Source organism: Battus philenor, unplaced genomic scaffold (assembly GCF_028537555.1).
Source record: "Battus philenor isolate CCGP_79_NKW_IND1 unplaced genomic scaffold, ilBatPhil1.0.hap1 SCAF_23, whole genome shotgun sequence".
Lineage (NCBI taxonomy): Eukaryota > Metazoa > Arthropoda > Insecta > Lepidoptera > Papilionidae > Battus > Battus philenor.
In genome coordinates, this window is record NW_027181686.1 from 854,792 (window position 1) to 869,582 (window position 14,791).

Genomic DNA, 14,791 nt, shown 5'->3' on the forward strand with positions numbered 1-14,791 from the left:
CCAACGTCAACAGAACAATAAAGTACAAGATGGCGTCTTATTTCTAGGTTACCGTGAACGTTTTAAAGTGCGGACTGAATTGACCAAATTAAACTGGGCATTAGGGCCTTGTGCTAATAAATGCAAAATAAATCTTTCTTCAGCGCTGCGCATAGGCGATGAATTAACAATTTTATTATAGTTTACCTAATTACGTATGAATTGCGACGCAGTAGAATTGGCGGCAAAATTGTTTAACGCATTTAATTCTTTTAGTGCGTATTTATTAACGCATATGCATTTTATTGCAGTATAAGTTGTTTACTATGATTCATACTTATAAAATTTTCGGGTCGAAAACACTGCATTTGTTTTTAATTTACAACAGATTAAAAATTAGTTAAAAAACTTTACATGTTTTCGAAAACATGTTTTTTACATACAGTTAGCAATTAATATAAATAATATTATATAAATATATAAAAAATAATAATTTTAAAAAATCTTCGTAACGTTCCCGGTAACCGTTTTTTAATGTCAACAATAATATACATATAAATACTCTCAAAAAGCAAAAGCTCAAACACGAAAACATACACGAAAGCAATCGAGAATTATTATTTAACTGAAAACTCTTCATTTGACATTTATTTATTAAACGAACTTCTTTAAAAACTGTTAAACAGCCTAATGTATTGGAATATTGACTATTATGACTAATACTTATGCTATGTCTTATTCTCTTATGTTTTTTTTTATATATAACATCGATATGTATGGTGTTCTGTAGACCTACAACTGAAGGTAGCTATTAAAAGACCTTTGTCTGGATTTAAATCTGACATTCGCAGTCGCGGCTTGTCATGTCTGCATATGCTGCGTCATTTCAACTTTACCGGACTGTTTTCATACAAATCGTTCGATAATTCAATAACGATACTAAATTTCGATTATTCATGAATAAATATTTTAGTATATTTATTTTTTATTCAGTGTTCTATTCGTCTAAATTCTATTTCGCTACCTAAAGTGACAATTTTATTTACACAGATAATTAATTCTGTTTATGTACACGTGATGCAAGGAGTACGGTTCCTCTTTTAATATTTAATGTACACATTAAAAATCTCTTTACGTTCTAATAAAAAATATAGGATAATAAAAGGAAACGAAATAAAAATAAAACAACATAAAGGGAGAAATTAGAATAAAAGCAAGTTTATTGCTAAAATAAAATAAAACTATAACCACAAGCAATACATTACTCTTGTCTAACTGTTGTTCTCGCTTCTAGATTTGTACGTTCTCTAAAAAATATTTAAAAGTCGATAGTCTGTTGTCTACGGTCAGCTGACAGCCGATGTGAAGTATTACGAAATAGTCTATGTAAATCGAACTTGAGCTCTCCCGCCAACGTATGTAATAACGCATAGAAAAAAACATACAATAGTATAAAATAAACATTCATAATTTAAATGTAAAACTTATATAACCCAATTATAATATTTTAAACCTCACCGGTTCATATAAACATAATAATACTTTTCAACTGGGGTACAGTTTAGACCACAGCTTAAAATTTACATCTGATTGCACTTTAAAATTTATTTAACAAATAAACGAACCTCCCGAGCCCTGGCTGTCGACGGTTCCTTACATTACAAGGTGATCCTAACCTACCTACGTATGTACAGGGCGGCTTGCGCGCCTTCAAACATATTTGGTATAATTATTTACAATAATCGAATTAAAATTAAGCCGTAACGTAGTACTCAGATATTTGTACCTTAACAGGGTACGGTTGTAAAAAAAAAATTAAAGCAAAATGCATATTTTTGTATCGCAAGTATTTCTCGTCCGAACGGGACGCATGCCTGGCATTATCACGAGAAGCTAACCGAGGGTATTTACAAAGTCTTTGGCCTTACAATCGAATTATAACGAAACACAATTAACTAGACGAAGTGCGCGGTCGCGCGTACGGCAAGTCCACTATCACATTGGCTACAGTCTAATACTCCCACCGGTCGTCCTCGGTTTCCGTTTTGATCTTATCCTCGGGCAGGACTTCGGGCGAGTGCCTGAGGGGGGAGGGCTGAGCGGGGGACGGCGCCGGGGAGGTTTCCCTCGGCACCGGCGAGGGTTCCACTCTTACAGTCTCCTCTGCTTCCCTCCTGAAGTCATCACTTCTCATCACACAGACTCCATTGATAATCACCTCGTCAGGATTCCGAGGTTTCTCGTCCTGCCAGTCCGGGTTGACCCACTGCGGCGCCGCCGGTTTTCTTCTATTCGACCTGCCCGCAGGCGTCGACGCCGCTTTGGGCTCAGTCTTGGATTCATCGTCCATGGAGTCCTCGGAGCCGAGGTTGCTTTCTACGTCGTCGTCTTCAAAGTCATCGCCGTCGGGCTCCCTCTTCAGGGGCATCGACAGGTCTAGGCCACCGGCTGGATCTTTCGTCTGTTCTTCTGGGGGTAAGAGCCCTCTACCAATTAACGCGGCAAAATTTGAATTCGCCGCGAAGTATGGGGGATACGGGAGGGGTACGCCTGCTAGACCCATCCTTTCTTTCTGTAGTTCTAGCAGCCTTTGGTTGAGAAGCAGTCGGAATTGGACAGGATCGAAGGGCGCCGAGGACTGGTCTCTAGCCGGCGGTTCGGCAGGGAGACCGTGCGGCGCTTGCTGCTTTAATCGCATCCGATGGTTGTGGAACCAGTTGGTTATTGTTCTTGTTGAGAGACCGAGCTCTGCCGCCAAGAACTCTATCGTGGGCATATTGGGGTATGGATCTAGAGCGAACGCTAATCTTAGCGCTTCCTTTTGTTCCTCTGAGAACAGTACTCTTTGCTTTTTGGCCGAGGGAACTCCTGATGTCGGTCCTGGGGAACTCGAGTGATAGAACTCTGATGTGTCGTTCGATGAAGTGTCTGAGGAGTTGTCCTGTCCGGGACCGCTTGACCTTCGTCGCTTGTTCGCCTCGCGTCTCTCGTTCTTGAGCGCTTGAAGACGATCTATATTGTGAGCATCGCTTAACCAAAGCTGCATTCTTATGAAAGGCTCGCGGCCTTTGATGCTGAGCATGTGCCATGGTTTAGGCTTCGAGAGCAGCTCGCTGACGGAACCTTGGGAAAGTCCAAGAACGGCTTCTCCGAAGATTTTCTGACCAATGTTATTCGCTAGTAACGCTTCCTTGATCTTTGTTGTGATCGTCTGCGTGTCTAGGTCTTGAGTCAAGGCGGCCATTTCGTAAACGCTGGGGGAGATATGTTGATGCATTCCTCGCATTACAGGTGGTTGATGCAGGGGCTGCGGCGGCGGCGGGGCAGGTTTCCTTTCCTTGTTGTTATCGTGGTGCTGTGGAGGCAGGGTGACGGCGTGGTGGGGTGGGAAGCCAGGCGGCGTGAGCAGCAGTGGCGCGGGCTGCCCTAGGTGCGCCAGGTGGCCGGAGCTAAGCAGCTGCTCTTGCTGCATCTTGCTGAGCAGGGACGTCGCATCAGAGATCATTTTCTGCGTCGGTGGCATCGGCTTGTTCATGTTCGGCGGACAGGCTGAAAATAAAATTCACTCTGAATTTGTCATACTCTTACTAATTGGAAATTTTTTTTATGAAAAACAATGACTGTGTTTGTCATTCAGAAGCATTGAATGGTACTTTAAAGCTCTTATGCCTCAACAAAAGACGGTCCCATACAAAACGCTTAAATTATTACATGTTATATAAAAAGACAAATTTTAAATTATGGTATTAAATAAGGAATTTCATCACTAGTAAAGTCCAACTCTGTTATTTCGAAGTACATTCTGTGGTTCTTGATAATCTACATTTACGTATTGGATAGTATTATTATACTCACGAGGTGCTCCGCTATAGTTTCCGGTTCTCATGAGCTTCTCCGGTGCGATCTTGTATTGCGACGCGACCAGCTTGTGGACCGCGTTGTCGTCCTCCAGGAACATCTTCATGCGGATGAAAGGCTCTCTGCCTTTCTGCGTCAGCATGTGCCAGGGCTTCGGTCTCGCCAGCAAGTCGCTGACCGAGCCCTGCGACAACCCCAACACTGACTCGCCGAAAAGTCTCTGACTTATCGAGTACTGACTCAACGCTTCCTTTACTCTTCTTACAATTTCCTCTGTATTCAAATTGTTGAAGAGATCGAACTGCTGCTGTGTGATTGGTGGAAGAACTGCTTTCATGGATCTTTGGGGCGGTGGATGGTGAGGAGGATTGGACGGCTGGGAGATCAGGCTGTTAGTGATCGACGCCATCCTTTGTAATGGACTAGCAGCTGCAGAGTTGCTAAAGTCTTCGTTGGGGGTAATCGCTGGTGGTAAAATGGCGTTTCCTAGCGGACTGGAAGCGGACGAGCCAGTTGATTGTCCGGGTTCCAGCTTTGGTCGTACCAGGGAGAAGGCACTGCCGGCGTGTCGTATCGCTTCTTCCGCGTCCATGGGTTTGTCCTTATCACTATCAGTCATTCCGTTTATTTTGGCGTGCTTATCTTTGGGAAGCGAGAGGTCTTGCACCGCTCCGGAGCCGTTTAAATGCTGGTTGGCCTGGATCGCTTGCTGCTGGAGAGCTAGGAGGTTTGGGAACGGTGGCATCCCGGGAAGGTTGTGGATGTTTGGCATGTTGGCGCCGGGCTGCATTTTGGCGATCTCGCGGTGGTAGGCCTCTAGTGCCATGCGAATGTCTTCTGGCGGCCTCTCCATGTGGGGGGGCATGCCGGCACTGAAAAAGGGGGGAAACATGCTACATGTTAGTTTTAGATTTGCTGCTCTCAATCAAAATATGACAATAGTTGTGTGTGTATACATGTTTAATTGGTTAACTTTGAGATGTCTAGAATCATTTACAAAACATTGCAAGTGATACTAAAACAGAAAACTTTACTATATAATATGATAATATTAGATATATATAGACAAGATAATTACCCGGGGAATCCTTCCCGGTTGTGCCGCATGTCCTCTACCCGCCTCGTCATGATCTTGGCGAGTTCCTCCTGGTAGATGCGAACCACCTTCTCCTGAGGAATGTCATCGTTCTCGTATTTCTTCAACCGTCTATTTTGACTCGAGTCCTGAAAATTTGTAAACATGGTTTTTAAATATAATTAATTGAAAGATTTACTTTTTAGAAAATTACTCACAATAATTGAATTTTTTCATCAGCAATGTCTTTTGCGGAAGTCCATTCTAAGTAAGAAAAGGAACAATATATAGCTACTTCCGCAGATGCAGTAATAGTCGTGCAATAAAGTGGACCGCCCGCAAGCCCGCTGATAAATGCGCATTTATATATATATATATCGGTCCTTTTCTTACTTATTCATCAGCATCATTTCAGCCGCAGCAAGAAGAAGAAGAAGATCAGAAGCATTCACTGTTTTCCAACGACCTTAACAAGGATATCTGTCTAACTTGTGGGGCGGCCAAAGGCCCTAGGTGTCAACTGCTCTGCACGCTGTGTTTTTCTTTGTTAGTAGGGTAGTTAGAAAATTTACCTTATTAGAGAAAGGAGATGGGCATTGCGTGCGGGGTGAGCTCGAGTCTTCGTTGCTCCTGGAGTCATCGTTATTGACTTGTCCGGTTGGCGTCTTCATCATATGAGACGCCTCGTTGAGGATATGGGCCAGACGCTCATCACCTTCTCCCTCTGCCCTGCCGAAATTCGGACCCACGGTTCCATCTTTCGTTCCGACTGAAAATTAAAATGTCTTGTTTAGATATCGATATCTCAAAACGTATTCTATTTTTAAAATATTTTACGACTTTACAATACATTAAACGAAATTGTCAACTGTCAAATGTCATAAAATTGTAAAAAATTCTATTTTAGAGTGAGGGATTTTATTTAATCATAATTGAGATAGAAAAGTAACTATAATATCTACTGTATTAAGAATATTGTAAAGTGGCTTTAAAAAAAACAGGTCTGAGTTTGTTGTGGGCTTTTTACAGATCATGGAGAGTTTGGAGCCTTTGTAATTATAAGTTAAAGGCTGAATGCCTTTAACTCTTGTCACGACGCACACAAATTAAAAAAAAAATAAGCTATAGAAAAAAAAGTTCCGTTAGCAAAAACATGATAGTGTGTATAGTGTCAATTAAAGTAATATAATCTGTAGTCGATTATTTCTGCTCATAGCAGTTCCTAACAGCCGTTTATAACAGTGTTTCATATCGCAAAGGCGAGTTTAATTGCGTTTAAATTGTGTCAGTACATAGAAGTGGCGCCGCCGCATCGACCGCCAAGACTCTTGCCAAGTGATAAATACACAAGTTATATTTGGTACAATTGAAATTAGCGAGGTCATTAAGACAACGCCGTAATCGCATTCTGGATAATCGGACGACGCTTCACTTGCTCCTGAGCGACTCTCGCGACCATAAACAAATGTAGTGGCGCGAAATACATCCGCCATATTGTTCCCGTTACCCTGTCAACGTATTGTCTCTGGTCTCGTATTGAAACGTCACAATTCAGACCCCGATAAACGAGTCGAGTTATTCTAATTATGGCGCGTAATTAATTTTAAATGACTTCGAGTTTAATGGTGATGAAGTGACTTTAATATGTTTTTCATGATCTTAACACGTTTGCGATGCTGCCAATTTTAGATATCGCTACGTTTTCAGGTCACATGTATAAACAATATCTTTGTTATTCAATAGGTTGAGGTGATGTGAATAAGTTGTAGCCCAGTTGTAGAGGATTAAGACTTGAGATTACGGGTTCAATTCCCGGGATACAATCTTCTATAATTCACACTTTATGAATTTACTATGTAGGATTGTCACAGCTCACAAATAAGTTTGTAAAGATTGGGCAGCAGCGACCTCTGTATATCATAATACCACACTGCGATCACCAACTCGCCTGCCAAGCGTGGCGATTATGGTTTATCCCCTCATAATTATCTTTTAGGTAGACCTATACCCTAAATTTGGTGTCAAACACCAGTATATTTTTCTATTGTGGGAATTATTTAAGACGTAATATCGATACTGTATTTATATCACACTAGTGTGAAACGTATCAATTATACCCGCTAAAATATTTTAAGTAAATATTGATTTTGACATATTCCGTTTTAATGCAGGTTTTTGTGACATAAAGGTGTGAAATAAAAGTAAGAATAATAATGGAATAACCTGGTAATTATTGGAATATGGTTACTATTTGTTTTTAAATCGTTCAGTGCATCCACAATTTTCTTTACATCGATATTGTTTTCCAACCAAACAGATGACACATGACATACGTCGTCTCGGTTTCGCGCGCTTTTGGAAGAAACAATATTTACTCTGTGGTCGTTTTACGACAGGAACGGAGCGAGATGCGAACGTATTAATTTTCAAGGATCACAAAGACTTAATTGCATTCTTAAATTTAATTTTAAAACCGACAATATGTTCGTCGATTGTCTGGCGAGGTTTCTTTTAGGACTTTAGATTGTTGCAGCGAGGGAAAGTGGGCTTTCGCGGTTAGATAATAAAATGCACATTGCATCGTCGCTTTGTACGTAAATGCGTTTTATTTATTGAAAAATAAAACCGTCAATTCGGATTAAGTCTGTAAACAGTGTCTTTGTGATAAAGAAGTGTTGAAGCGGCCGCTTTTTGAACGACGCAGACCGCACGCATCCTGTCCACTCAAAATATTTACAGCTGAACCCGCAAATGAGCTCGTCATGATACCGAGCAGACGATAAAACTTAAATAGACTTTTTTTACAAAGTTTTTCGTGACTATATCAATACGTACATAATAATTATTTTTTACAAACTGACAATATTCTTTTTACTTTTGTTTTAATTTAATTAATAAAATAAGAAATAGGTGGGAATGAGAGAGACGTTTTCGTTAGGAAAACGAGTCTAATAGGCACAATTACTTTGCAAGTGTAAATTTTATATATAAACTAGCTGTTCCTGCAAACGTCGTTTTGCAAAAAAAAAATTGATATTTTAATTTACAAATAAAAAATAAGGGTTGGTCGTAGAGGGGTGAAAATTTATGGTTGTATGTATTCTTGTATGCTGTATCATAAAAAAATAAAAACAAAAAATTTCGTTAAAAAAATAAAAAATTTTTTTTAAGTGTGAACAACCTTTATCACTTAGGGGTATAGAAAATAGATAGTAGCCGATTCTCAGACCTACTGAATACGCATATTAAATTTGGTAAAAATCAGTCAAGCCGTTTCATAGGAGTTCAAGTTCGAACACCGTGACACGAGAATTTTATATATTAGATATATAGGATGTTTGATTATTGGTGTAAAAGCGTTAAAGTTGAATGTACAGCTCATTTGCTGTCAGTGGTGAGTACTAGCTGGTAGTGGCAGCGTGGGTATACCTTCCACTTGGTGTCAGGTGGACCTGACGACGTAGGTAAGATCACTGTGCCTTGCAGCGGTTGACATAGTGGTCAGGTATCATAAAATTCGCGGCCGCCTACAGTTTGTCCAAGGCAAACAATAGGTTCGTTCGCAAATGTCATGTTTGCGTGTATATAAGCGTGTTTACAAGTGTCCGGCTCGTATGTCATAACACCGCGGCGTGTCGCTGTGTAACAATGGAGATTGGCGTCTGAAATAGATTCTCTTTCTCACGTTCCACATCGGCAATAGTTAGGTATTCAAACGACAAACTGCCGTCCTTACATACGCTTTTTTTTTTTGTACACAAGCGTTGTTTTTTTGTGAAATCACCATTCAAAGACTTAACGACTTATGACTAAGAACGTGATCCAAATAAATTTTATAAAAATGGCCGTCACGGCGTCCGATTACATCGCTACATGACCATAATGTTCACGGCTCCCCGACTCGTTATGTTAGACAATAACTCTATATACGTGATTTGCTTTTGTGATCACCGGCTACCTCATCTTAATGCTCGCCTAATTGGGCGTTCGCTTTTTAATAGTCTCAGAGTATTTTTAACTGACCATTTCACCAGAAATATACTCGTTGGCAATCATATGTCATTGTTGTCAAACTTAAACTATAGTTTTTAGATAATATGTTATTTGTATAATTTATTACTGTAATTATATAGATTTTCTAGTTTAGAAGTAGTAAAAGTTTTTTTTTGGATTCAAAAACAATAATGCAGTACGAAAAAACATTTTTAAAAATCTGATTTTTAAATATAAAAATTACTTATTGTTTATCTGTCATTCGACATTGCCAGACGTAATTGGCCTGTGAAATAGTAATAGAAAATATAATTTAATGTACATATTTCATTGTGATCACTGTTAAGCTTTTTGTTGATAAATAAGCCATACATTATCTTTTTTGAATCTTTTACATCTATAACCAATAATCCTGTTTAGAATATCTTAAGCGAATTTTGTACATTGTATAATGCTTAGAGTCACAGATAATTATTTTTAAAAGATGATTTGATTCGAAAAATAATTATTATACAAATGTCAAAAAGTGCACAGATCAAATATTATTTTGACAACTATGACAAAATAAAAAAAATAATTTGACGTTTAGCAATATAGTTCGAGCGAGTACATAATTTGTCTACGAGTCTCTAATAAACTAATTTCGAGATGACTAATCCCGTAATGTTTGACAGTACGCCGTCTGTATAATAATCGAGCCAAACACAACAATCAATCAACCGCAATTTGAATAATTTTATGTTCAATGCAATAAAAAAAAACTTGTCTCCCTTTGATCGTTCCGTTGTCATTTATCTTTCGAAAAAAATAACATGTGTTATGAGACATAATAATCTTAATCGCGAGACAATTTTAATGACACGACGCCATCTTTAATATATTTCAAACATTAGTTCCGTCAACGGGACTATAGATATTGAGCTCAGTTTTGGCGGGGTTTTTACGTTAACTGTCATTAGATTTTTTTTTAAATAAAATGTGCCCGGTCACGTAAGGATCATCGAGATTTAAAAATAAACAGTTATGTCAATAAGCGCTGATCGCGGATTAAAATTTTCGTCGTGTACGCAACGCGTAGCCTCCGACGCAGATATCCAATTAGTTTATTTCATATTCACTCTTCGATATACGAAGCGTCGATAAATTTCAACACACGTCTATTACTGCCTTTGATCTTCTGGCAGACATTTTGTTATTCCGAATACGGCACGAGGACAATTACCGAAACGTGCCTCGGTACATTGTCAAAAAACTAAAGACTGTTGCGCTTCCACAGAATCTATACGCGCGCCATTTTGTGATAACGGACACCGCGAAATGGCGGCGTTCGCTCGGTCTTCCGTCGACCTTTCCTTCGCGTTTCTTATCATCGGGCTGTAAAGTGTGAAGCGATACTATCAGTCTTTATAGTGGCCATTACTGCGTGCATTTTTGATGGATATCCGAAGCAAAAAACGCACTCAATTAATGCCGTCCGGTCACGGAAGTTTTGTGTATCGGAGCGGTGCTAGAAAGAAAGACGGGTGGATTTTTTTTTGTAGCGCAATGATAGCGGCGCGCCGGCGAGCTCGGGGATTTTGTTTTCGCCGTGGATAACGCCGGCGATTCCGAGCCCACTCGTTATCGTCGCTCCATTACATTTATAACGCATTCGTTGTAAAAAACGGAGAAATTATTTGTTTACAGCACACAGTGTTGCGTGAGTGCACGCGAAAGCTATGCCACTGTGGCCGTTATTGATTGCTAATGTCGTATGAATATTCAAAGCCTTCGGAAAGTAAAGGCGCTGCCCTAAATAATCGTGTCACTGTGACAGTTAAAAAATACGCCAGTAATTTACCTTCATACATATCGAATGGGGTATGCGTATCCGGGATTGTAAATCAAGCGGGTAGTTGGAAAAGAAAGGGGTGAGAAGGGCGCGTTAGACGTCACGCGGGGAATCGATGCTCATTTGCATTCGAGTCGCCGCCGCGGGCGGACGTCAGGGCCGCTGGAAAGTGTCGCGCGGAGCAGAAAAATGGCCGCATTTGAATTGTTAATAGCATGCAAAAGGATTTGTTGCACAAACTAACGCCATAGCTAAAATTAGGTGCAAAACGCTGCAGTACAGAAGACGAATGCGTTCATAGATTACTGCTAATGTTTCGTACTATTCGGAATATAAAACGTGCCATTGTACATAGAACAAAAAAAAGAATAACAAAAAGAATTCTTTAGTACTTTTTTTTGTAACACAGCGCATAGATTAAATCCCTTCACAGAAATTTCGAGATGTCTCTCAGGAGCCCAGGCTTGCGACTTTATTGTTTCCTTAGATTGGGAGGCTGTTAAAACTCTAAAGGACCTCTGCATCGGCTGTCTCCTCAATATATAAACCAGATAAATGAATGTATTTTTTTATGTCGGGCTACTGAAGTAAGAAGTTTCGTAGAGGAAACTATTATAGCCCAGAAGATTGACAAATTGAAATGGTAGTGGGCATATCACGTAGCGCTAACAGATGACTACTGGGGCATAAATGGAGCCTACGAACCTGATGATGGATAAGTGGCCTAAAGATAGGAAAGGATATATAGGAAATCTTTGAGTGAGACCTAAACCCAGCAGTGGACAATAGCTGAGATACTGATGATAAAAGTTTCTAGAATAGGTTTAAGATAAAATTGCAAATTCTCAAAATTACCAGCATTTGTTTACGAAGAGTGCTATGTATAGCTTTGGAGTACCGTTACTTTTTTTATGACAAATGAAACGTCGAAACAACATTCCGATCTATAATTAAGTAGGTATTCCAACAATTTACGAGTACAGAATGTTTGTAGGAGAGAGAATTTCTTTTGTCCGCGGACTATCGGGTGGTGGTTTGCGTGCGTGGGGCTGATGATTGGGTTCGCGTGTCAGATAGCAATCAGGCGGCCGGCTCGGCGCAATTGATTCGAGAGCCCGAGGCAAAACCCCGGCAGGACATCGGCGCTCATTGCCATTGTGACAATCCGTGTTACGTCACAACATAACCTAACATTCTTAAATTTAGATACACAATAATTAATTTTCCATAATCCTGTTTTATCTCTTATAAAATATGATTGATTATAGATTTAAAAGCTTTAAATGTGACAATGTAAGCTCATTGTCAGCAATAAATATATAATCATATTTGTACACTTATTTTCAATCATCATGTATATAGTGATTAAAATGCAATTGGATAATAATCATTACGTAATTATTTCTGAAACCGTTGCTTATTGGATAGAGTGTACTATTCATCAATCTGTAGCTTTGATCTATAAATGTATCCCTTGAAAGGCTTTTATACCTACTAATCAACCTGTATCTCTCTGAAATATATCACAGTAATATATTTTTATTTGTGCTATATATCTCTAAGTATAGATTTAAATGCACATGTTTCGTTATTGCTTTCATTCCAGGTATTAGTAAATAAAGACAAAGAGGGCGTTGTTGTGGCGGCCGTTATTTTTTTAAAATCTTTTTTTTTGAAATTCGAAAGAACTCGATGGAATTTATGAAACATTTCGTTGCGTCAGATGCGCGCGGTCCCCCAGCATCGACTTAAAAACGTCGCTAGTTTCTTAACTAGATTCAATCGTTCATTTTAAGACCCATTCCGCTATCTATAGATGGACCTAATTTATTACTTATAAATTTTACTGTCCACTTATAATAATTTGTGTAGGCTTTTAATGCTAGAAGAATCCAATTTGATACTAGAATCATACTGAGTTACCCATTGATCATACTAGATAGAAGAGTTTCTGGAGTTTCTTTCGTCACTTCTTTCAGCTGTAACGCTTTCCGAAGAGGTTGTAATGTAAGTAAGGTAATAACTATCGACTAAGTTGAAGTTAGGTCTTCTCAGGCGCACTTAAGACGGAATGATAAACAGGTATTTCAGCCCAAGTCGAGGTCCTCTCTCCTTGGATCTAATTATGCCGTAATATCCACCAAAGCGATCTAAAAGAGAGCTCTCGAGTCCTGACTGTCTAAGGAGTATTCGAGCTATGCTACCTTACTACCCTGCTACCTCGTAATCTGATATCTAAACGCCATTTTGGCAGCAGGGCAAGTCAGATTAAAAAGAAACCTTAAAGCAACGAGACCACTGAAGGCTATATAGCCATCATCGTTTAAACTGGATATAGATCTTTGATATTTATTTTCAATGTCATATTCGAATCGGCTAGTCTGTTCAATTGGTGGATGTCCTTGAAATTACAAGTCTCTGATCTTCACACCAGGATGATATGCACGGTCACTTGTTCAGAACGATATGTGGCCTGTTGATTGTGAGTTCAACTTGAAAATTATAATTCGATCCAGAGAAACTTTGAGTCAGACCATTTAGCTGATTATATTTATGGATGTATATCAAAATGTAGATGATGTATGCAGGCCGCTTTCATTGATATATGGAAATATATACGGGAGGTCGATGTTCAGAAATGGAAGTCTTAGAGCTGATATCACCACCAAAGTAAACAGTGACGTGTAATAATAAAAAAAACTGTCTATGGTTTCGTCTATGGATGCGAGCGACGTATCGGCCCACGGGAGCGCCGAAACTTTTAACGATAGCTCCGGGAAAGTTTTTTAACGAAATCACCGAATCCGCTGCGCCATCTAATGCATTTACATGCTGATCGCGCCGGGCCCGAGCGCCTGCCTTAATTCATTTAAGCTGGCAACACCTGAACTATACCGGGTAGTTACGTACGAACTACACAGTTTAAAAAGAAATCGTTAAATGTCACATAACCTATTTACTGCGCGTATGTACCGTGTACCGTGTTATTATTGATATGAATGGCGTACAATTATAATTCTAATTGACAAACCCCTTCTATAACTTGGAACAGTCCAATACATGCAATTTATTTATGAGTTAATAAAATGATACAAGGATTAAAAAAACTTATATCTTGCTCGCTCTAGATATAAATCCGTATTAAGATTTTTACATTATTGATGTTATTAGGTTCTTCCAACGCGTTATATGTAAGATCAAATGTAATACAGTGTAAGTTGGGTGTTTCATAGCTTTTTTTAAATTTGCGTGGAAATTTAAAAAAAAAATGTTAATTTAGTTTTTTTTTAATTAAAAGTAACCTGAGTTACTCCTTATTACATCAACTACCTGCCAGTATAAGTCTATTCAAAATCGGTCAAGCCATTTCAAAGATTATCCGGAACAAAGACGCACAGATAAAAAATTTAAATATGTAATTTTGATATATGTACCGTATGTATTTATATGCATATAAAAAAGCAGTTAAAAATATCCAAAAAAAATTCTCCGATTCTATTTATTCGTAATATTTTAAAATTTTGATACCTTTATGAGTATAGCCATATAAGATAAGACACTGTCGTAAAAATAAAGAAATTTTGATTATGGTGTGTAACTAGCAGTGAAGAGACAGCGGGCAGTGGGCGTTGGGAAAAGTTCTCGGTGGTGGTGATCATTATATGAGGCCTTTGATTATATACAGCCTTAAAGTAAGAAAGAGTCTTCAATTAACTCGGCATTTTCTGTGATAACTTTTACAAGTATATTTAATACACTAGAGTAATAAATTCCAGAGCTGTGTTATCACTAAGACATATGATGATTAATATACGTTAGGTAGTTATTTAAGTTATGTAGATATCTACCTGGGGTAAAAGGATCGCGTGTTCGACACACGTCTATCTTACAATCAATATTCTAGCCGTGAAAATCAATGGAAACGAATAGGAAAAATATAAATACATTTTTTATTTACGTTTCCCACGATTTATAGTTTTTTTTATTTTATTTTTATTTCGTCATGGTGGCGAAACCTAATACAACGGATAAATAGCATGATAATGGCTGAAAGC

At 38.7% G+C, this 14,791-nt stretch overlaps 1 protein-coding gene across 2 annotated transcripts in view; it reads right to left on the reverse strand.

Moving 5' to 3' along the window:
• Window positions 1-1,194: 1,194 nt before the first annotated feature.
• ct (homeobox protein, cut) overlaps window positions 1,195-14,791 on the reverse strand; it is a 236,168-nt gene continuing 222,571 nt past the window's right edge. For both annotated transcript variants that reach the window (XM_068767222.1, XM_068767221.1), the window contains 4 exons: window positions 5,485-5,681; window positions 4,916-5,061; window positions 3,835-4,709; window positions 1,195-3,528 (listed from right to left, as the gene is read on the reverse strand). In XM_068767222.1, the coding sequence (XP_068623323.1) occupies window positions 1,991-3,528; window positions 3,835-4,709; window positions 4,916-5,061; window positions 5,485-5,681 (2,756 nt within the window). In that variant the 3' untranslated portion in view covers window positions 1,195-1,990. The remainder of the gene's footprint in view (window positions 3,529-3,834; window positions 4,710-4,915; window positions 5,062-5,484; window positions 5,682-14,791) is intronic.